This window comes from Parus major, chromosome 1A, assembly GCF_001522545.3.
Source record: "Parus major isolate Abel chromosome 1A, Parus_major1.1, whole genome shotgun sequence".
NCBI lineage: Eukaryota > Metazoa > Chordata > Aves > Passeriformes > Paridae > Parus > Parus major.
The window spans coordinates 23,209,327-23,232,149 of record NC_031773.1 but is presented as its reverse complement, the minus strand read 5'-3'; the positions used below and the strand labels follow the sequence as shown (position 1 = coordinate 23,232,149).

Below are 22,823 nucleotides of genomic sequence, written 5' to 3'. Positions count from 1 at the left end.
TGCACCTGATTTGTTTTCTTAAAACAGTTTTCAGCAGATACAACTTCCTATCTCAGTTTGACTAAAGAGCAGTTTAGCTTTTTGCCTGTCACTTTGTATTACAAGTTATGTGCATTTTTAATTTATCTTTTTTTAGTTGCCATGAACATCATATTTTATATGGATTATCCCTTTGTTTTAATTGTGCTTTCCCAAGTGACAGTTGAGCCAGAGGCTTTTTGCTGCCAAAAGGGGGAGATATTCATCTCATAGAGGCTCATGGAAGTGTATTCATTTATCCTTCGGTATCAGTCTGGGTTTGAAAAACAGAAGCCTCCTTTACAGCGTTTATTTCTGGAAAAATTCAGTGGCCATAAATCTGTAAGTGCTTTTCAGTTCTAATGTGTTAAGTGAGACTACTGGATTTAATTCTTTTATATGGGCTTCCTGTATATATGCATTGGGGAAATAATGACTTTATCAGATACTCATCACAGAGAAGTTAATTCAGTTTAACTGCTGAAGGAAAGTGGATTACTTTTAAATTGGCTTCACAAAGGCAGATTAGAATAATATGGAGAGTGTCTTAGCCAACACACTCTCAACTTCTGAAAACACATTAGATTTTTTGCTTTTGTAAACATGAATATACTTTATACTTGATGAGGTATTCATTGCAAATTTGCATGATTGTGTTTATCTTTTCTACAAAAAGTATCATCTATGATGAATTTTCACGCTGAAAAAACTATCAGTGAGAAATGGAATTTACCTGTAAAACGTTTGTAAAAAGTAATGTCTAGGTTGGTGTGTCCTGAGGACATCTGTTACTACTGAATGCTTTTGAATGAATGTTATTTATAGTATAGCTAATCTGATTGATAAGACTGATAAGCATAGTTTTTACTGGTAATGAAAAACATAAGCAAAACTAGATTTATATTACCGAAACACATGAAAATGTGGTAGTGGTCCAGTTTTAGTATAGACCTAATGTCTCACCTTACAGATATTACCAGTTTAAAGCATGTGGTCATTCAGGATGCAGTTTGGGCAACCATGTTTTGCTTAATTTTGCTTCTATAGCTGTTGCCTGCCCAAAACTGTTATTTCACAACTCCAAATGTCTCTAAGTCTTGTTTCTCTGCTTGCTCAGAGCTAACCTGGCCTTGGCAGGGGTATGCAGTCCTGTTCACCTGAAGTCAAGGAATCAAGAAATTTTGTACCTTCATCTTGAGCTGGGAGTCAGCCAGGTGATAGTCATGCTGAAATCTTGCTTTTCAGGGTTGATCCCTGACCGTGTTAATTGGTGTCATGGTTTAACCCCAGGCAGACACCAAGCCCCACACAACCACTGCCCCACCAGTAGGATCAGGAAGAGAATCAGAAGGGTAAAAGCAGGAACACTTACAGGCTGAGATAAAGACAGTTTAATAAGGAAAGCAAAAGGCGTGCATGCAAGCAAAACTGAACAGGGAATTAAGTCACTGCTTCCCAGGGGCAGGCAGCTGTTCCGCCATCTCCAAGAGAGCAGAGCCCCATCACATGTAAAGATGACTTGGAAAGTCAAATGCCATCACTCCAAAATCTCCACCCTTTCCCCTTCTTCCCCCCACTTTATATATTGAGCATGATTTGATGTGGTGTGGAATATCCCTTGGTCAGTTTGGGTCACCTGTTCTGGCTGTGTCTCCTCCCAACCTCCCATGCACCCCCAGCTCCACTGCCAGTGTGTCAGTATAAATGCAGAAAAGGCCTTGGCTCTGTGAAACCCCTGATCAGCAACAACAAAAACAGCTATTATCAACACTGTGTTCAGCACAAATCCAAAACACAGTCTCCTACTAGCCACTGTGAAGAAAATTAGTTCTGCCCCAGCCAAAACCAGCACAATTGATCATTTGCTAAAATGTGCTGGTGATAGAAACTTGGAGCCTGTCTTCTCCTTCATAAGTCCTTTAATAATACCATAGATTAGCTTTATTTCACATTCTTTATATTACTTTGGCTTGAGCATTGAGCTGAGTACAGTGCCTTGACTTCAGCAAGACTAGAGGAGTGTGTGGATTGGTGATTTGGATAATGTTGGTAACACAGGTAAATTTACATTCTTTTAATTCAAAGGAGACAATCCAAGTTGCGTTCCTAAGCAGCCATAGAAGAAGGTGCTCTGGCCTCTCTGTGTGTCTTTTGAGAAGAGTGAACTCTGTGGCATTTATCTCAGTGTAATGCAAATTCATGTTTACATGAAAAGAGTAGTTCTGATGTAGGTATTTGAGGTAGTAGACAAGGCTATCTGCAATCCAAAATGCAGCATTTAGGTTAGAAAGTTGGGAACTGACAACTTTTCCATTTTCTTTATCCAGCTCTGAATGGTGGTGTGATCTTAGTGATCTGAAAGCTGCCTGGGCTGGTCACATAGGATCTCATCAGGGTTGAACACTGCTAATGAGGCAGCTAAGTGCTCTCCCAAGACTTTAACTTGAACCACCTCTCCTGGAGAGCCTTGTCTGAAATTTGGGCCCTGTCAAGAAGCAGGAGCCCAAACACTGGTTGTATTGCTACCCTCAGTTGTAAAAGCAGTTTTCTTGTCAGTTCAAGACCTCTAGCATGCTTACACAGTTCTTTTGTAGTTTCAAATACAAAGAAATGTGTAAATGTGGTTCTTCTTTCTTTGGTTATTTTTGGATATTTGTTAATGAAATGCGTGTTTCTCAAACACATTGATTTCAAACAGTGCTCCCAGACACTGAATCTTCCAGCTCTTCATTCCATGGATACATGATAGAAGGTGTTGGAAAGGGAAACTCTGGTTCAGGTAGTATCCTGTATTTGAATAGCAACACCATATCAAGGATGCAAGAGAGCTTTAAGTGTCTGGGAACTTGGATAACTGCAAAGGACAGGAACTTCTGCCAGGTTAAGTTAGGGAACCAATGTTTAGTTAGATTTTATAATGGGTGCCTCTAGCAAGGGGGAAAAAGAATTACTGAAAATATGTCTGCTAAGTGACATTCTGCAAGTAAGGTAATAGTTGAGATATTTAAATGTTGTTTCACATTTAGAAAGTATTTTTGTGGGGTTTTTGCAAACATGTGTCTGTAGCTGTGTAGTTAACCAGCTCGGGGACCTGGTCTGAAAAAAGCAAGAGCAATAACTTTCTGATTTTGCGCTCTGTGCTGTTGTGCAAGGGCTTGTGCAAGCAGAAGAGAGAAAGCCAGGGCAGGTGTGCATACTTTTGGTGGAAATACTGGCTTATGCTGTGTTTTCTCTGCAAGAAGTTGTGGCTGAAAGCCATTAATGACTAATTCAGATCTCAAGGGTTTTTAAGCTTTATCTACTGGTACTGTGGTACTAAGAGGTCTTAGGTAGATGCAGGTGAAATTACAAGCTTTAGTGTCTGTGCAGTGTTTTTAAGCTTGATCTGTCAGTGTGGACCTTCTGGAAAGTATAGAACCATGTGATACGTAGTACAATTGGGAGAGGCTGTGAAGATCAAATGCATCTTCATCATGCTTTTTGGCTCCCTTGGATTGTGTATTGATTCCCAGGCATCCATGGACTAAAAGCTGACATAGATTGTGAATATATTATTGATGTTATATTCATCTTTCCCTGTTTTCCCATAATAGAAAACATGAATGACTCAATTTCACCATCTGCTTCCATCACATATAATCTCTAATCTGTTTGAAGAGATGAAATTTTATAGTCTGTGTTTTTAATAAAGACCAAGTAGATTAAATAATGGGAACAAATATGTGGGAGTTGTACAATTTCATGTCTGACTGTTAAAACTACATAATGCATAACTGTTTTGAATAGGAATGAATGTAAGTATATGCAACCACATGATTGTTTTTGTATTTAAGGTGCGTATAGCAGCAAAATTCATAATTCATGCTCCTCCTGGAGAATTCAATGAGGTGTTCAATGGTGAGTATCTGTCTACTCTGTCCTTTCATTTAAGGCATCTATATCCAAAATTGCATTGCTGATTACTCTTCTGAATTTCATGTGGCTCATATTGTAGCAGCTCCCTCGCTGTAAGGGCTGGTTTTGTAGCTGGGCATGATGAGCTTTGCAGTCACAAGACAGCTTGAAGTTTAAATGCAAAACAAGGGAAGCACTACTTTTTTTTGTGATGTGAGAACAAGCTTTGTCTCTGTTTTCAATGGGTCATGAATTAACAGTTAAAAGGGTTTCTGTTTAGAACACACATACTCTTATTTTTTTATCTTTGATAGACAATAATATTTTTCAACAAAAATTAAACTAGCTGACATTAAAATTGTCCTTTTTTTTAAGAAGGAATATCATTACAAATACTTAACCTTGAATACACAGAAGACTACTGCCTAGTGCCAGTTGTGGAAAGAATATTAATCTTCTCCAAACATTTCTAACCTTTAAATTCTGGGCACACTCTATTTTACTGAGTGTATTGGTAAACTGAAAGGAAACTTAAAATAAGCTTCTTTCAACTATTGTTGTCTGAACTTTACCTAAGATGTTCATTTTTTAAAAAAATGTTGTCTGTCTGCCATCAAGATATTTGGGCATACATATAGTACAAAAAGGCAGGCTTTATAATTGTGGCTTACAAATGTTCCTGAAGCTATTTAAGTAAAAAAGTAAATTTGGTATACTAAACCTGTAGTCAGTGTCAGACTGGAGAGAGCTTAAGTGTATTAAAGAATGCAATACTTTCACAAGTACCTTGTATTTTGTTAAACTGTGGCCAGCTGATTATTATTTAAAATTAGTTGCTACTTCATTTTTGAAGTGAATATCTTACTAACTCAGCTTTCTGAAGATTGTTACAATTTCTTAGGTCAGTACTGCTTATAAACTTTATTGTTAAGCTAAGTCATAGTTGCGACTACCTGCTCAATACCAGAGTACAATGTGTTTGAACACACGTAACAAACATATGATCACAAATGCCTGACCAGTATTCAGTGAGATTCAGGCTGCCATCTTAAAAAGAGAGAGAAAGCTTTTCATTCCAATTTTGTAAATTGTGGGTTTGGTTGGTTGGTTTTGTGTGGAGTTTTTTGAGTACATGAGGTGGTTTTTTGCTTTGGGGTATTTTGTGTTTTGGTTTGGGTGGGCAAATTTGGTTTATTTCAGGAGGGTTTGCTTGTTTGTTTTTTAACAACATAAAATATATTAAAAATATTCCATTTTTTTTTTCTTTTCACTTGAATGATATCTTGGAAATACTTAGAAGAGGTTTAATATGTTCTGGTGAGACTAATGATTGATTAATTAATGAGCAGTGAATTAAATTGTTATTAAAACAGTGCCTAGTAAAATCAAGTGCATAAATAAGAAATTTGTTGCACAATAAGCATTAAGTAATTTTGAGGAGAGTGTTGACTTTATTCTATATTCATGTTTATTGAATCATGGTAGAAAAAATGGTATTGTGCTGTATAATCCTCTGCCTAGGAAGTGTCATTAAGGAATGAGACTAAAAGTGGTAAGGCTTAAAAACCAGTAAGTTCAATGCATACCATATCAGTGTCATCAGAATACAGTAATAATAATATAGTGGGAGAGAGTTGGTAATATACATTTTAAAGGGAACTTGGTAGAATTCTGTGCTGTTCCCATTCTGAGCTTCTCTAAAAACTCAAAAGATTGACAGATTCCTAGACCCTGTGGAATACAGCTTATATCTACTTGCCAGATTGTCTTGGAAGAGATCCATTTCTATACTATTATTTTTATTTTATTCAGTCAAAATTATAAAATATGAAGCAATAAATTTCCTACCTAGTAATCTCTGTGGGTAAGGAGTAGTTTGGTTTCTTTTCTTTTGTATAGTCTGTTGACATTAGTTGTGTGACTGAAACAAGTTTCTGAGTTACCTGTACTTATATGTTGTAAATACCTCCTTTCAGATGTTCGGTTGCTGCTTAATAATGACAATCTTCTCAGGGAAGGAGCAGCCCAGTAAGTACCACATGTCACATACTCAATTGCATAAAAGTAAGATGTTTATTCGGTAGGACTTGCATAATCTGTAAGCAGTTCGTTTCAAGATGTGTGCTTGGCAAGTAAAACCCTACTGTGTGTGTTGGGCATCTTAGATCAGGATTAAACTCTCGGCAGAGGAGAGATCTGTATGGTATCTAATGGTTAGAACAACTTTATTTTCTGTTTCATGGCAGATGTTACTTGAACATCTGTAAGATATTGCATCCTTAGACCCTACTCCTGTATCAGAACATCCTACTGTACTTCCATTACAAAATTAGTTTAATCTGTGAGAGTGGAGATATGTTGCTTAGTAAGTTGATTCCCTGTGGAATTCAAATTTTATCTGTTCCTCCAGTTTCTATGGGTTACTGTAAAGCTTAGATGTTTGTCTATATCAGGTTACTTCTGAATATAAATTTTTGCGTAGTGGTGGTTGGAATCTGTAATACAAGCACTGAACCAAAGTGATTCCAAGAGTTTTGGCCTGCTAGGTAAAGTATTGATAAAATTTTTTAATGCATCATTGCTCAGATAATTAGCTATTATTTAGATTCCTTAACTGCTGCTAAGGAAAAAATTGTGCTTGATGCAAGCTTTTGTTGTTTTTTTTCTCTTGTAGTGCATTTGCACAGTACAACTTGGACCAGTTTACTCCTGTAAAAATTGACGGTTATGATGAACAGGTATGAATAAAATTAAATACTTGCAATGTTCCTTAAACTGTTAGAGATGTTCTGGTATCAGAACAGTTCTTGGCAAGAAAATTGGAAGAAATTCATCTTCCCTACCAAAGTGTAGAGATTGTGCCCCTTCAATAGTACCAGTACCAATCCCATAAGTTAATCACTCAGGGGTAGCTAAAGAGCTTGAAATTTCAGTTTGCAGTGTGGCTGAATTCATTGTTTTGTCACTGTAAAAACAATTTGCTCCATCTTTAGTAGAAGATGTGAATTTCTGTCTTGCACTGCTTGTTGTTGTAAGAGGGTAAGATTAAAGATTTGTTTCTCTGAAGCAGTGTACCATAATTGTCTTCTCCTCTCTTGCTGTATGCCTGTTTTGTTTAAAATGTAAGTCTTTGGGTGTGATTAAGCTCCCATTAAATGGAGGATGTAATTAGATTTGACATGGCTTTTTTTTTTTTTACTGAATAGCAAATGTTATTAACTAATTTTATGATTTAATATATTATATATTTTATATATATATTAATGAAATAAATTTTAACTTAAATTTTATAATACAGGTTTTGATAACAGAACATGGTGATTTGGGAAATGGAAAATTTCTGGATCCCAAGAACAAGATTTCTTTTAAATTTGATCACTTAAGAAAGGAGGCTACTGATCCTAGACCCCATGAAGTTGAAAATGCCATAGAGTCCTGGAGAAATTCAGTTGAAACAGCAATGAAAGCATATGTGAAGGAACACTATCCAAATGGTGTCTGCACAGTAAGTGCTAAATTACATAACCACTGTACTACATAGATAGATAGAAATTTTAAAAGGGAGCTGTTTGTAAACCAGAAAGGCAGTTTTGAATTTGGGGCTTCATGAGAAATGCAGGAAAGCTTCAGAAATTTAATGTTTTAGCTATTGGGTTATTAGTGGGTGGTTACTGCAGGTCATAGTGAAAATTTACCTCTGTATTTAAGCATTTTGATTTAAATTTCTTAATTCATTTTGACATTTTGTGGACTACTGCAGGTTGATCCTGCTGATCCTGGCTATCTGACTGGTTGTTTAGAAGGGAAGAAAAATTCCATGAGATAAAAACGTCTGCCTTGGCTTGGTTTACTGACAAAAACTGTCACAGTAAAGCAAACTGATGTTCCTCTATCATATCTCCAATATATCCAAGTGCTGAATCTTACCACTAGAATTGGTGGTTCTGATAGCTTCTTAAAATAAAACTTCTTAGTCTGGGCTAAAATAGTATTTTCTTGCTGTTACAAGGCCTATGACTATTTAAATCTCAGCAAACTGATCTATTGATGGCTGTTCCATGCTTTATATTGACATGACAGAAAAATTGACTAGGAGGGAAAAAGGAAAGTCAGCTGCTGAGTTAACAAGTTGAATTGGATTCCCAAGCAGTAAGATGAGTTCCAGTTCCTGTAAAGGAAACCAGATTGGATGTTTGCTGAGATAATTTTTAGTACTATTTGATTTGGGGGGATAAAGCAGAACAGAGGACCAAACCCACCCTTTTTGCTATTCTATAGGTGTTTCACTTATCATATAGTTGGTAGAAGAACTGGTGTTTGAAACCCAGCTGGTAATAAGTATATATTGTCTCAGTAGTCACTGTTATAAGGCTTAGAATTCCTGTAGTGGTAGAAAAAGGGGTTTTCAATATATAAAATTTAGTTAAGATGACTGACCTTCAAGTTTTTTATTCTTAGATTTTCTCTGCATTGTAATAAATACTTTATTGTTTCATATACAGAATATTATGTATAACCATAATGGTTATAAAATAAAATTTTACAGTTTATGTAACAATAGTAGAACCAGATGTATAAGCAGTTTGAGCAAGGTCTACTCAAAATTTCACTCTGTTCTTTTTTTTCTTTTCTTTTTTTTTTTCCTAATTAAGGTGTATGGTAAAACAATTGATGGACAGCAAACCATTATTGCATGCATAGAGAGCCATCAGTTTCAAGCAAAAAATTTTTGGTAAGTTTCTATATGGATCCACAGACAGTAAAATACAGCAAACTGAGTAAGTGCCATTACACTGGTAATCCTTAGTTCAGAGAGAGTGGATGCATATCTTGTATGGAATCCTTCCTCTCCCTCCACCCCGCTCCCAGGTTTTTCTGCCAAAACTGTAGAAATCTCTTTCTTTGTGATAAGTAAAATGGCAAACTGTGTACCTGCATCTCTTTTGCAGAACTTTACAAAATTCCATGTCACACATAGGACATACGTGATTAATTTTCCTGTTTATCACAGTGACACCAATACTCATGGCTGTAGAAACTTAATACAGTTTCTTTGGCTTGTTTTCATTCCTTTGTGACTGACAGAATAAAAACACCTTCTTCTAGTTTGAATTTCTCAGAGAAAGGTGACCAAAAATCACTGTATGGTGTGACTTGAGTTTGGGGTTAGACAGATAAAGGTGGGTTTGGATGAAATAAACTCTTACAAACTGCAGCTTTTTTTTTATTTTTTTTTCTTTCTGGACTTGGTTGAAGGATGTTTTCCACAGTCTGGAATGAACTTTGGATTGCTCCATACAGGAAACTGGCCAGAGTTGACATAAAATATTACAGTATCAGGAATGGGTTTAAGAGGTTATATCCTAGAGATAGTTTATATATGCAGTTGTCAGAAGAAAGCTATTTCATTATTTGGTTTGCTGTTTTGCATCTGCTTGCAATTTATATTAGTAATCCCACAAGTAATGAATGGAAGTTCAGAAATCTTTGGATTTTGGTTTTGAAGGTGGCTATTACATATACACAGTAATTTCAGCATGTGTATGTATCAGTTAAATTATTTTCCCAGTACACTGATTTTTATTGAATTTGCATAGCTAATAAATATTTTTTCTTATTGACTTAAACTTGACTAGTTAAGTCTGCATGTTTTACATCAATATTAGAAGTAACTTGAACTAATGCTGGTTTTCTTTTTAGTTTGGAAGAATGAATGAATTTTGATATTCCAAACAATGAATTTTGTAGTCTTTAAAGAAGATGAATAGATATGCAACAGCCTTTTATAGATGGAGAAAACATTTCTTGAAGGTTTTCTTCATTAAAGTTATGGTTGGTCATCTATTGGTAAATATGACCATATTTTTAAGAGTTTTTCAGGGGCAGTTAGACTCTAATTCTTGTTCTTAGCAAGTTGTAATAAGTGCATATTGGTTTGGAAGATTTAGGGATGGAGGAATGGATTCCAAGTTAACCAGATTCCTGTTATTCAGCTGTATGGCTGAATACTCAGCCCAAGCCATAGCCACTACTTATTCTCAAGGTGTTCCAGCTTTGTAGGCATTTGGAAGTCCGTTGGCTTACTATGAGAGTAAGTTTGTTGGGTGATGGAAAACCAATATACACCAAAGAAAAATACTTTGTGATTATTTGAAGTACTATCAATGTAGTAGGATAGATGGCTTCTTAAAGAAAGAAGAGGAAAGTTAACCTCTTACAAAACATTCTAAGTCAGCTGAGTTAAATAAAAAAATGGTGTTGTTTTTACCTTAGAGCATTTCTTATAAAAAGTCCTTCAGAACTTGAATTTTTTTATTTTTCTTTTTTTAATAGCAACTTAAGGATAAAAAAGGATATCCTAGAGAGGAAGCACTGTGGTGATCTTAACATCAAGGGACCACAGAGTGGCTGAGAAGCAAACAAATCAGTTAGCTAGTCATTGAATCCCTGGCATTAAAAAACTAGAATTGTAGCTAAGGTATAATCCAGCACGTAAGCTTTCTCACAATTAGTGGGTCAGTCTGTGAGGCTACTAGTATTTGTGTATCTAAGTTGGGCAACCCTTTCAGTTTTCTTAGCAATGCCAACAAGCTTCTGAATTGTCTTAGTCTGTATTTTCAGTGATAATTTGGATATTGTCTGAAATCATAACCAATGGCTTTAGAGTTGAGTTACCATTGTTACTATCTAAGATGTGTCATTATACAGATTCATTAGTAGCTCATAATATTTTATATCTTTCTCAGCCTTTGTTGAATACACTGGAATCTACACCTCATATTAACAGGATTGGAACACTTTCCTTCTTGAAGTGTGAACAAAAGACAAATCATGGACTGCTGCAGTGCATTCTTATTTCAGCCCTATAATACTAACCTTCTAGTCCACTAACCTGATAGCTAAATAAGAAAATTTCTAGTTTACAGGAAAGAAGTCAGGTGAACTACACCATGCTGTCCCCGTATTGTTTTCCAGGTGTTTGAGACACCCTTTAGGCATTTTGGCAAGGACTCTGAGGCAAGGATTCCTCCTGAATTGGCAAGGAGGAGATAGTTGTCCTGGAAGGGAAATGCTAGAAGAGCTGAAAGGATTAGTTACAATTCAACACTGCAGAAAGTTTTGCTACTTTATTATTCTTTCCGTTCAGGTTTTTGATAGCCTGAGGTGAAGTGTGACTTTAGCTGATCTAGTAAGTCATCCAGGTCCTAGAAACAAAATACGGACTGTGTGTGTTTAACTAGTACTACAAGAGAGAAAGAACACTGGAGGCTTTAGGTATTTTCAGAAGTTAAGTCCTGTTAAAAGGTCCTTAATAACAAATCTCCTTGGTCCACATCAGAAACTGAGGTTAAATATTTTGGGAAACTGTTCTGTTGTTGACTGAGTATGAGGCTGAATCTTTAGGGGAAGATTTTCTGCATGTGTAGTTACACTGCAAATTTCATTCTCTGGTTTCCTTTTTACTTAGTTGTATGTTGGGATGTTTTTCATGACCAGTGGGGTGACATCCAGTTTCTGTTTTACTGTTTTTTTTAAGGAATGGCCGTTGGAGGTCAGAATGGAAGTTTACAATCACCCCTTCAACCACTCAAGTGGCTGGCATCTTGAAAATTCAGGTATGCTTATCTCAAACTGTGTCTTGAGCCATAAAGTCTCCAGTCATTACTGAGGGAGACTCAAGCCAGTGTATCAAATATGTCAAGGGAAAATGGGCACCCAGTAAGCAAGGCAGCAATGCTCATTCACTTAAGTGTTAGTAATCTAATTTGCATATTTGTCTAATCCTTAAAAATATAAAATATGTGTTTCGTGTAGTGATTCAGAGGACTTGAGAAGGTGTACTCACCTCAGCTAGGCATGTACCTCTTTGGTTTCCTGTTGAATTCACAGTGAGAGAAGCTTTTCCTGAGGACAGGTCTGTTCTGAAGTAGAAGTTTTCCCTTTTTTCACTTTAACTGATAATGGGATTTTTTTTTAATGTTATCATATTGTTCAGAAAGTTGGAAACCTTTGGTTTCACCCATTACACCATCAGAAATTTTTGAATCTGTGTCTTCTTCATTCAGAATTTGGCTTTCCTGTTGGCTTTAGGGAATTCAGAAGGGAGGAATTCCAAGCAGGCAGAAGTCTTGAGACCAAAGGATATCTGACTGTCATGTGGCAGGCAGGAAGAATCAACTGCCAGAACTGCCTGGATCGGTTCCACGTACACATGTACACATGTACACATACATTGCAGCAGTTTATTGAAACAATTCTGGGATCAGGAACTAGAAACTTAGTGCAGTCTGACTTTCTGTGTGCCTTTTTTGTTCTTTTTTTTTTTTTTTTTTTTTTTTTACAAGGCAGAGTCAGGTTTCTTTTTCTTGCTGTTTTTGTGCACCCATGAGTTTTGCTAGACCTTTCTGCTCAGTGATGACTGCAGAAGGAAGATGCAAAGGAATGTTTTTCTAGCCTGAGGCCAAGATGTTATTTTAGGATGTGGTAGCTGTGCTCAGATTCACCCAAGCAGCGGGACCCTGAATCTGCTTTCCCATGCTGCTGCTAACATTTGGAAAGATAGTCAAAATGTGAACAGCCATTATTATGTTGTCAGATCACAGCAGTCATGGTAAGCAGGACCTTAAGTAACTTCAAGGCTTCTCAAGACTTTGTCACTTAAATCCAACTTACAGCAAAGCAGGTGTTTTCTCCACAGCATGCGCTTTTCATTAAATGTCTTAAGAGGTTTTCCAGAACAAGGAAGCTGGTGTCCACCTAATTCTTGTACAGGTTAGGGCAGCAGTCAAAAAAAATAGTCTGAACGAGGAATTCTTTCAGGTTCTAATCAGCTTTTCCATTTGGGCACCAGATGATTTTGTCTTTTAGTACTATTTCACATAATTAATCAAGTCATTATTTATGTTCATTATAATGTGTGTGCTGGAGAGTGATGAAAAATTCTACTTTATGGCTTTCATAGAAGCTGTTTAGTTCACCAATGACTTTTGAAATCAGTTTTAATTTTTTAGTAATTGTGTACAATTTCTTCAGTGTGGGAGTGCTCCTTCTTCACCTCACAAAACAAACAAGAAAGAGCTTTAAATTTTTTTAAGGAGCAAAATATTTTTCTAGAAAATGAAGTCTCTAGAGCATTAGTATAATTTTAGAGAACTGAAATTTCAGTGTTATTTGCAGAATCTTTGACAGCAATACACTATTGCTCTGTTTCTGATAAGACCTTTTATTAATAAGTTGGGGGAAACTGCAGCATCACCTGCTATGTTCGAGGTCTCTAGTATTTTTAAGATCATTTGCACAGTTTCTTCCTTTTTTCTTAAATTCTGGTAACTCTGATGTTGGAGATTTTCAATTGTCACAATTTCTTCTGTATAGTTTTCTCTAATTCTATGTAAGAGGAAAAGCAACAGCAGAGCCTTTTACTGAAACTAAGTCCCTGTGGCATTTAACATGCTCCAACTCTGCATGGAAAACAGTGATAAGTGTACTGGTTACTAATTTTATCTCTTAGATAATTTGATATTCTCATCCCTCCTTAGTTAACCTTTCCAAGAGGCTCTGTTCATAAACATCCTCCTTCTTGTAGTCTTCTGAACCCAGACCTAGCATTCTAGAAGGATGCCAGCAGTGAGGTATAGTATAGAACTCCTATTTTATTCAAGATATAACACATCCCAGAATTAGATTTGACTATCTCTGTTAAGCTTTTAGTGTTTGCCAAGAATGCGACTCAGTTACACAGATGTTTGTGCTGGGTTGGCCTCAGAGCACAGGGGAGGTCTGGGCTCTCTGCAGTGAATCGTGATGGACAAGGGGGAGCACTTACATTTCTTTGGGTTCTGCTGCTTCACTGGGAGTTCTTAGAATTGTGCACTGAGTAAGCACTTCTCATCTTTTCGGAAAAGAATCCCAAAACAAGTATTTGACAAGAAGCAAAATAATAATTTAAGATGAATCATAGGACATAATGTTTTACTCATATAGGAAACCTTTCTGTGGTATTACAGCTGTCCTACTGTGTGTCATATTTTTTCTGTTATTTATAAAGTTGAGGCTCTTTTGCAGATATGATAATAATGCATAGGAAATTATACTATTTTGCATAAATCTCAAAATTATTTTATGTTGTCTAATAGGGTGAGACACAAATGTTTAATTTTCTCATAGCATCAGCTGTGTTGACTATCTTGACTTTGATAAACTTGTGAAAAATATTCAAAGATGCTTATTTAAATGTCACTGACCTGCATAGCTTCTATATTAATTTTTGGTAATGCTCACATGTAGTTTTATATATGCTTCCCGATTTTTAAGTTTTTCAGCAGTTTTATTAGGAACTAAAGGTTTTCATATCTGTCCCAACTGTATTTAAAAGTAATAAAGTTAGCTTGGGTGGAGTTTTAGTGTTCTCCTGCAAAATAATTAAGGAAGCTGTTCTGTAGATACCGCATTTCAAGAATAAATAATTTCATTCTGCTTTGCTATCTAACCTTGGGAACTGCTTTGTCTAGAGAAATACCAGCTTTTGTTATGGGAAATACCAAGCCCAGACAGAGCTAGAAAGGGAATCTTAACATTGCGCTGTTCCTAGAAAGCTGGGACATATTGGGGAAGTAGAAAAACTTCACAGTACTCTGAAAGCTTCCCAAAACTATTTCAATTTTAAATGTATCTTTACCATTTCAAATGGTCTAGTCTATTTATTTCAACAGTTTCTAGTAAGGTCACATAAATAAGATATTGTCATCTTCATTATGTTAACCAAAACCTAAACTTCTTTGCTTAAAATACTACTTAAGGAACATCAACACAAATTATATTTCCAGACTAGCTTCTTCAGTATTCGCCCTCAAAAATAGTAAATTCTACATTATTTTAGTTTTCCTATTTGCTTTTGTTCTGTAATATTCTGTACATGGTTTTGACTGATTTGTATAGATTTCTTACCATGGTAAATAACACAACACTTTGATTTTTCTGCATGTTGTTGATCTTTAAAACTTAATATGACTTTTTTGTTTAATTTTCTGTAGGTTCACTATTATGAAGATGGTAATGTTCAGCTGGTGAGCCATAAAGACATACAAGATTCTCTAACAGTGTCTGTAAGTGACCTTTAAGGACCTCAGGGGGTATATTGAAGTGACTTTTTAATTTAAAACTAGAAGAAAGCTTTAAAAAAGCTCAGAAGTTTGTTCTTCTAAATGTATGGGAATTAATGTTCGATTTACAGATATTTTATATTTAATATTTACTACTTCTACTTAACATGTAGTTACTGTTTAAAAAAAAAAAGTAAAAATAAGAATTAATGTATGCTTGCATGTGGCTTATATAAGCTACATTATCTTTGATTTTAAAGCTTTAATTAGCTTGTAGTCAGTCTTCCTGGACTTATGTTGTATTTAAACTTCGGTCTGCAGAATGACCTATAGAATTATATTTTTAATATGAAGGAGGTTTGAGTTAAAACAACTGACTTCAGTAGAACAGTCTCTAGGAGGTTGTCTCCTTTGCTTACTGGAAGAAGACCAGTATGCTAAAACAGTAAACAAATGGTACCAGTTGAGAAGCAGGGGTGGGTCTTCTCCATTTTCTGTCTGTAAATGGTGTTGTCAGTCTTGTTCTGTACAAAAAGCACTTTCAGAGATGGTTCAACCTGAGAATCATAACACACTTCTTATTTAAAGCGTCATTTTTTCCAACTTCTTGCCATATGGATTATTATAGTAAGAAGGAGCAAACAATAGAAATAAAAATTGTTTGGAAATAGTACCAAATCTTGTATCTTTTAAGGATTGATAATGTTCCACCATGAAAAGCTACTATTTCTGAAATAATGTCTGTAATGGCATTTATAAGTGACAAGATTTTCTGTTGCAGTGTTTCCTAATAAAATTTAAGACAGTGAGGTTAAGCTGGTAAAGAGAAATCGTAAAAGTGAACAGTAGAAGTATTTTAATGATAACGGCTAGCAGTGGCCAATTTGGCTCAATAGCTCAATTCATCAATAAAGAACATTGTTTGTTAAAGCCAACAAGCCTTGCTTTATATTTCAGTTGCAATAGCACCATAAAAAATGAAGGAATGTGGTGCCAACTGATAACAGTTCTGGAGCTGTAGATATAAAATTACTTCAAACTCCCCGGAGCAAAGGGATCTATTTAGTCTTTCATTCAAATAAGAGTTGCTTCAGGGAAGGTTATGTGGATGCAGTTCTTCTGTCAATAGGTTTTGCTTCACTTAATGTTGGGAAGAGACTTAATCCTGTTTCACAATTCAGTAAAGCAGCAGCAGACTGATAAGTAGGAAAACATCTTTTACATAACTTATCTGAAACAAAAGCAGGGATGCTGCTGGTTACCAATTTTTAACCTTGGGTGTGAGCTTTATAGAGGGCAGAGGCGTCTATAAGGCCTCTTATATAAGAGGTTAGAACTTCTTAAATAAGAAGTTCTTATTTTACACAGAAGAGATGTTAGGCAGCTTAAAAGGAGTCCCAATGATTGCTCTTTTTTGTTGTTTGTCAGAGAACCCATTTTAAAACCATTTACAGGCACAACAGAAATAAATGAAGAGCTCTCTTGTTGCTAGAGCTGTGAATAATTTTGCTGAAGATTATTTTCTTATCCCTTGTTTTCCTCTGAGACAAATAAAACTTCATACCTCAGAATTTTTCCTTTCATTAGCAGAGCCTTTGAAAGCATTTCCTCAGTTCACTGAAAAGTCAAAACCTTTTCATTTGTTCGTTTGTTCATCTGCTTGCTCTCTGCCTGCTCCAGCATGGTCTCCTGCAGTGTCCAAGAGTGCTTTCACAGCTGTTAGGTGCAGTTTTACTCAAACTTCAAACCAGTTATGGAAGTTGTCAGAGTTTTCTCCAAGTCTTTTCCTTTGCAGGAATGAGGGATTACATGGGACAAGAGCACTCCTAAATTTCAACAGCTTTTGCAAAAGCACTCTTAAGAATGTCTCCAATGTTAATTGGAAGTTTGGAAATTCATGAACCCTTGCTTCCTGCTGGAGACTTCTTTTAAGCACTTCAGCAAATATACCTCCAGATTGATTGATAGGGGGCATTTTATTTTTAATAAAATCATGCACTTGCATCTCTAAATAGTTTCTTTTCTGACCACATCCTTATCACTCATGATGAAATTTACACCCTTATTTTTGCATTATGTATTTGGGGATGATTTTGGAATACCAGATATATAAAGTCTAGTGTTTTCCACAGCTTAGTCTCCAGATTCAGGATGTTTAGTGGTAAACAAAGCGATTTTGGTTTCTTGGTTATAGTCTGCTATAGCTTCTGGGTTAGCTGATGTTCTTGAAGTTTTTTTGAATTTGTACTGGAAATGTAGCATCGATAATGTTGTTATCTGTACCTTTCATGTATGTTTTCAGAGACTTGGGTGGACATTTTTAATTTTTCCTTTTTTTCATTTTTCATTGTTTCATTTTCATTTTTCCAAATGCTGATCTGTTCTGTATGTCTTTTTATCATGCCATAGAATTCTTAATCAAAATATGCCTCATGGCATTCTTTTGCTTGTTGCAGTTTGATTTTATTTTTCTAACATCATTGTCGTCATCATATGGGATGTGCCTTTTGGATGAATGTTCAGTTTCGGTTTAGCCACTGAATGGTCAAGTGTTCTCACCAAGTCTACCTGACATCACTTATAACTATAGGAAAAACATAATCCAACTGGTTCTAGAATTATACTGTATGTGAGACCTAAATCAAATGCTTTTTTCCTAGAATGAAGCCCAGACAGCAAAGGAATTTATAAAAATTGTAGAGGCTGCAGAAAATGAGTATCAGGTATGTTGAAAGAAATACTGTATTCTCACCCGTATTTCTAGCATTACCATATACTTAACCAAAGCTTAACCAGTAAGATAAGGCAGTTCCATATGAACAGATTGCATGCTGCTAACTGTGTCTCCTTTTCATACCTGGTGATTGTGCTCACCTGTCTAACATTACAAGAGAAGTAATTTTCTGAGAGTGGAAGAGTTCCTTGCATGATTAAGGATCAGCAATTCTGATGTCATAAAGCATTAATGCATTCCATAAGTGAAATTTCTTGTACAGATTATGTTCAAAGGCTACTCTGTTAGACAGCTTGTCTAAAAATGATTAGCAAATAGGCATTACTTCTTTCAGTTAGTCATTTCAAAATTAGAAAAGTGTAACTGCTCTAGATGCATTCTGCAGAAGTGGACATATGTTCATTCAGGCCAAGTATCTATAGTATGCATTTTGTTCAAGTTCAAACAATGTTGTGGACTGACTTTAGCATCCCCACAGGATAAACAGTGGAAGACTTCTCTGTCTGGAATTTATGATGTATGAGCTAACTCTGATCAGAATTTTATTCATGCTGCTGATTAACCACACTGTGGTTTGCTGAAAAACCTTGGTTATGACCAGGTTTATTACATGTCTCATTCATTTTCCTCACATATTCTCAATGTATATCTGGCAGCTTTCCTTCATTAAATAGTATTTCAATTAAGCATGGTTTTATGTTTAGGAAGTAGCAGGCCACTGAGTCACTGAATGTTTTTGTGGCATCCTAGTTCTGTTCTTGACATGTCTTTGTTTTGTATGACTTTGTGTTTGACAGACTGCTATCAGTGAGAACTATCAGACTATGTCGGACACTACTTTCAAGGCCTTACGTCGACAGTTGCCAGTTACCCGCACCAAGATTGACTGGAACAAGATCCTTAGCTATAAGATTGGAAAAGAGATGCAGAACGCTTAAAGTGAACATTGCATGACTGGATCATTTTAGTGTCCTTGTATACAAATAAAAATTATTACAAAAAATATTTGGAACTGTCAAATCACCCAGTCAGCATGGGCTTTTGCCATTGAAAATCACTGTAAGTAGTTTGGTTAGAGCACAAAGCTTAGCTAATTGACTTCTTTTCTTTTTCCTTCCTTTCAGAGGGTTGCAACTTCACTATAGCTGAATATCTTCCTTTAGAGTTTCTGTTGTACCTTTATTTTTTTATAATGAAGAGACCATGCCTTTAGTTTTCAATTACACATTAAGAACAGTTGGAAAAAATATTTTTGCATATGATAACCCTTCCTCTTGCTTTCATGTGAAATGGACAACTTGCAAAATTTGCTGGATTCCTTGTGGAGATGAGTAACATGCATTTCTAGGTCAAGGTAAACATGGAGTTAGCCATAGGTGCTGTTTTTGAAATCATGTGTCCTTTCATTGTATGTAAAATTGGGAAAAGCATTTTCTGTATCATTGAAACCTAGAAGACATACTTGCTAGCCTCATGGTAGCTAATTATTTTTTTTAAAGAAAAGGACAAAGTCTAATGCTGTTTTAAGATTTTGAAGTGAAATAAAAGTACTTACTCCAGAAATGCATTTAATGCTTTGTTCTGACAATTAAGAGCTGAAACTCCATCTGCCCTCCAGGTTTTTTTTTTTTATCGTAAAGCTATAACTGTATTATAACAAGGCATATTGTAATATATATAATCCTGTACTCATTACTATGTCTGTTTATTTTTTCTTGGATTGAAATGTACTAAAATTCAATGTGACATTAAAATGCAAATTTTCTATTTATTTGAGTATCAGATTGCTTCCTGATATACCCTATTTTTGGTGTTTCTAAATGTTTTTTAAAATTCCGCTTAAAACAGACACAAACTTGTGTTCTTAGGGATTGTAATATCATTATTGCTTTCATCTGCATTTAAAAAACATCTGCATATGGAAGTATGCTTAAAACAGGTGTATTTTAGCTTCATATTGACTACAGAGGATAGAAGAAATTCCAAGACCAGAAATTAATAGATTTGTGCGGAGAATTCTTTCCCTGTTATATCTCATTTTGAAAATGGATGTCAAGTATCTAAAAACACAGACTTCATTACAAATGTGGTATAACACTTCCATGAAATGCATAGATTTCATTTTTAATTGGATAAAAATTTGTTTTACAATATGCTACCTACTTACATGCTCATGATGGAAAATTAAACAACTGTTTTATTTTTTAGAAGACAGGTGTTTATGTACACTCCTAAACCAGTAAAGCTTACACAAATGTTTTATATCTTTGTTTACAGCATGATCCAATTACCTGAAACTTTCAAGTTACAGCATAGCAAGAGAGTCTAGACTTGTACTGAGTATAAAAATGTACATATGAAGTAGTTTGTTGTTTGAATTTGAATAGCAATACCCCAGTATTCTGTTCTTCAGTGCTCTCTTATACAGAGGTATAGAAGTTCTTGAAACTGCTGCTACTTTACAGTACTAAACTGTAAAGTAGCAGCAACTATACTACTTATAGTAGAAGAGTGGGATTTGTTCTACCACAGTCTTCCTGGATAGTTGCCCTCTCAATTGCCTTTGTAGTTCAGCTCCTGAACCATGTTCTTTTCAAATTAGCTCATAAAAGCTGCTTGTGGGCTAATAACAAATGCTGAGTCACTGTCAAGTCAGTCTGTCAGTCTTAACTAAGATCTAAATACAAACCCTATTGAAGAATTTCTTCCAGCATATTTAAGAACAAAGTAAAAAAAGGCAGTGAATAGACAGGGGAATTGTTAATGGGCATCAGTGGTGCAAATAACTTCTCTAGCTGTTTAGAATGTCACAAATGACCGGAATCAGCACTGACTAGAAGTCAGAATGCTATTTTTCTTACCTGAAATAAAGAGCTAGTTTTAAATATATTCCTAATAAAGAGGTATTTTACTGTGAAGTACTCTATTACTGTATTTCCCTCTCTGTTTGTTCAGTCCTATGATAGTCTTAATTGCTTATCTTGGAAGAATTGCTTCCTTCAAGTTCAGTTCTACCAGTTGGATAACATAAGTAGATCTGTATTACTTATGTTTTTTCTTGTGTTAATTTTTAGTCTGTGAGACAACTTTACACCTTGAATATCAAATTTATTAAGTTATAGCTTCAATAAAGCCATTTGTAAGTAAATCAGCTATTCTGTTACTTTTTCAAAATGGTGTGCTGTATCATATTTAGCAGTAATGACTCCCCAAATGAAGCTGAGCTGACTATCAGCTGAGGTACATGGCACATTTGGAGTTCTTGATTTCTAGCAAAGTTTTGGGCGTCACTTGCACTTTTTTTTTTTGTTTCTATCCCTACCACTTCTAAATTTTAGAGCTTGCTTGGTAGGCTTTCGGGTATTTTCTGTAGGTAAAGCACTTTCTCAGAAATTTTGCTGTGGCAATTGTCTTAATGTGAACTATTATTTGTTTATATTCTATTTTTAAATATAAAAACAAGCTTTGTATTGTTCAATCTTGATGTAATAGACATTATGGCTTGTAAAATGGACTTGTAAAATGCTTGTGATTTTGAAGTGTATTACATCTTATGTATCTTAGTGCCCCTTTATATGAAGGAATTTTTAAATTCTGCAAGTAAGCAGCTGTTCTTTGTGAACCTCTGCAACAGGAGTGGTAGTTCGGCTTTCAGGTTCTCCCGAGCAGCCCCTTTTTATATGTCTGTCTTAAAATTCATACTGTGGGTAAAATGGAACTTTAAAATAATTGTAATTTTCATTACATCGCTACTGCTGCTTACCCCTCTATATGCTGATAACAGTTCTGCCATCTGGTTCCACTGGGAACATTGCAACACAGTTCATTAGGAAATGGTGACTCAGCCAGGTTTAAAAGCATTGTGAGGCTGAACATCCTAAGAGACATGTTCTCTTTAGGGGATGTCTTCAGCTGCATCTGTGGCAGCAATGTGGTTTGTGCAGTTTGGAAATCCCTCTCATTCCCACGTCCCACAGACTGGTTTGGCTGTCAAAGCTGTTTTGGTGCTCTTGAGTTCACTTCCTTTTGGAGAACTCGGAGCTGGGACCTGGGCTCTGAGTGTGTACCAGATGCCCTCTGGCTCTGAATGGTGACCCAAATCCATACCAGTGGTTTCTTTCTGGCAGCTTGAAACCACCTACCTATGTGTTGAGGGTGTCTGGAGCTTCAGACAAAACTGGGCCTTCACATTTCCAGACTGTAAATACTGTAGGTATAGAAGTTTCATCAACTGTTCAATTCTGTGGATTTCATTCCTATCATATTGATTTACTTGCTGACACAGACATAGCTTCTGTTGCATTTGTTGACTGGAAAGACTGAAACTGTTCTTCATCTGATGCAACTGTAAACTAGGTTTAGATTAAACTTAGTTTGTTCATAACCTTGAAGTGTCAATTTTTGTGTGATAGTGTCAACTCTGAACTCTTTTTCTTTTTAAGGGGAAAATTTGCATCAGATCTTACCCAAAAAGGTCAGTTTTTTCTTTTACAGTTAAGAAAAAAGGAACTGTGAATAGTCACTTTATTCCTTCTATGAAAATTAATGTTTAATACTTGCTAGGTTCTCTCATTAGCAATATTTTCCTCTGCTACTGTGACTTACTTACCTGTAACAGGTATTGCTCAGCATGATGTCAGCCATATGTTCATCAGAAAAAAGGGTCAGAATGATAATCATTGTCTTAAAGGATACATTTAGACTGCTGTGCATCTTTTCTTTGCATATCAATAAAGTTGTGCAGGGGCGAATCTGTCATGTTTGTTCCTCTTCAGTCAAGAGGAGCATGCAGGGTCTTCTTTGCCTGACTAGCTGCAGTTTGAAATAATGTCAGATCAGAAACAACTTCAAGCTTATGGGTTGTAAATATACCTACTTAAGTAGGTATGTTGTAGTTGGTTGGATGGTTTGGGAGGATACTACCATATGTCAACAATGATTTGTAGTAATTTCAAGTTTGCCTTTAAATGTGCTTAATAATTTTCAGTTTCAAGTGTACACTGAATACAGCTATTTTAAGCATCAGTGAAAGAAATGAGAGTACTTCCTTTAATAAGTAGCTTCCCAGTATGCAA

The 22,823-nt window shown here is 35.7% G+C and overlaps 1 protein-coding gene across 1 annotated transcript; it reads left to right on the top strand.

The window, feature by feature from the left end:
- Window positions 1–243: 243 nt before the first annotated feature.
- Window positions 244–22,132, top strand: CAPZA2 (capping actin protein of muscle Z-line subunit alpha 2). Its single transcript, XM_019006766.2, has 10 exons — window positions 244–360; window positions 3,852–3,915; window positions 5,889–5,940; window positions 6,587–6,650; window positions 7,211–7,417; window positions 8,565–8,644; window positions 11,450–11,528; window positions 14,946–15,017; window positions 17,675–17,737; window positions 18,546–22,132. The coding sequence occupies exons 1-10, from the start codon at window positions 259–261 to the stop codon at window positions 18,684–18,686; spliced, it is 924 nt and encodes a 307-aa protein (XP_018862311.2). The 5' UTR covers window positions 244–258; the 3' UTR covers window positions 18,687–22,132.
- Window positions 22,133–22,823: the final 691 nt, after the last annotated feature.

What these genes read in the sequence shown, in the direction of transcription:
- CAPZA2 (XM_019006766.2), top strand. Translation starts at nt 259, where the DNA reads ATGGAAGTGTATTCATTTATCCTTCGGTATCAGTCTGGGTTTGAAAAA. An exon ending in ATTCAATGAGGTGTTCAATG is followed by an intron (nt 3,916 to 5,888) that starts GTGAGTATCTGT and finishes ACCTCCTTTCAG; the next exon opens with ATGTTCGGTTGCTGCTTAAT. An exon ending in CTGGCATCTTGAAAATTCAG is followed by an intron (nt 11,529 to 14,945) that starts GTATGCTTATCT and finishes AATTTTCTGTAG; the next exon opens with GTTCACTATTATGAAGATGG.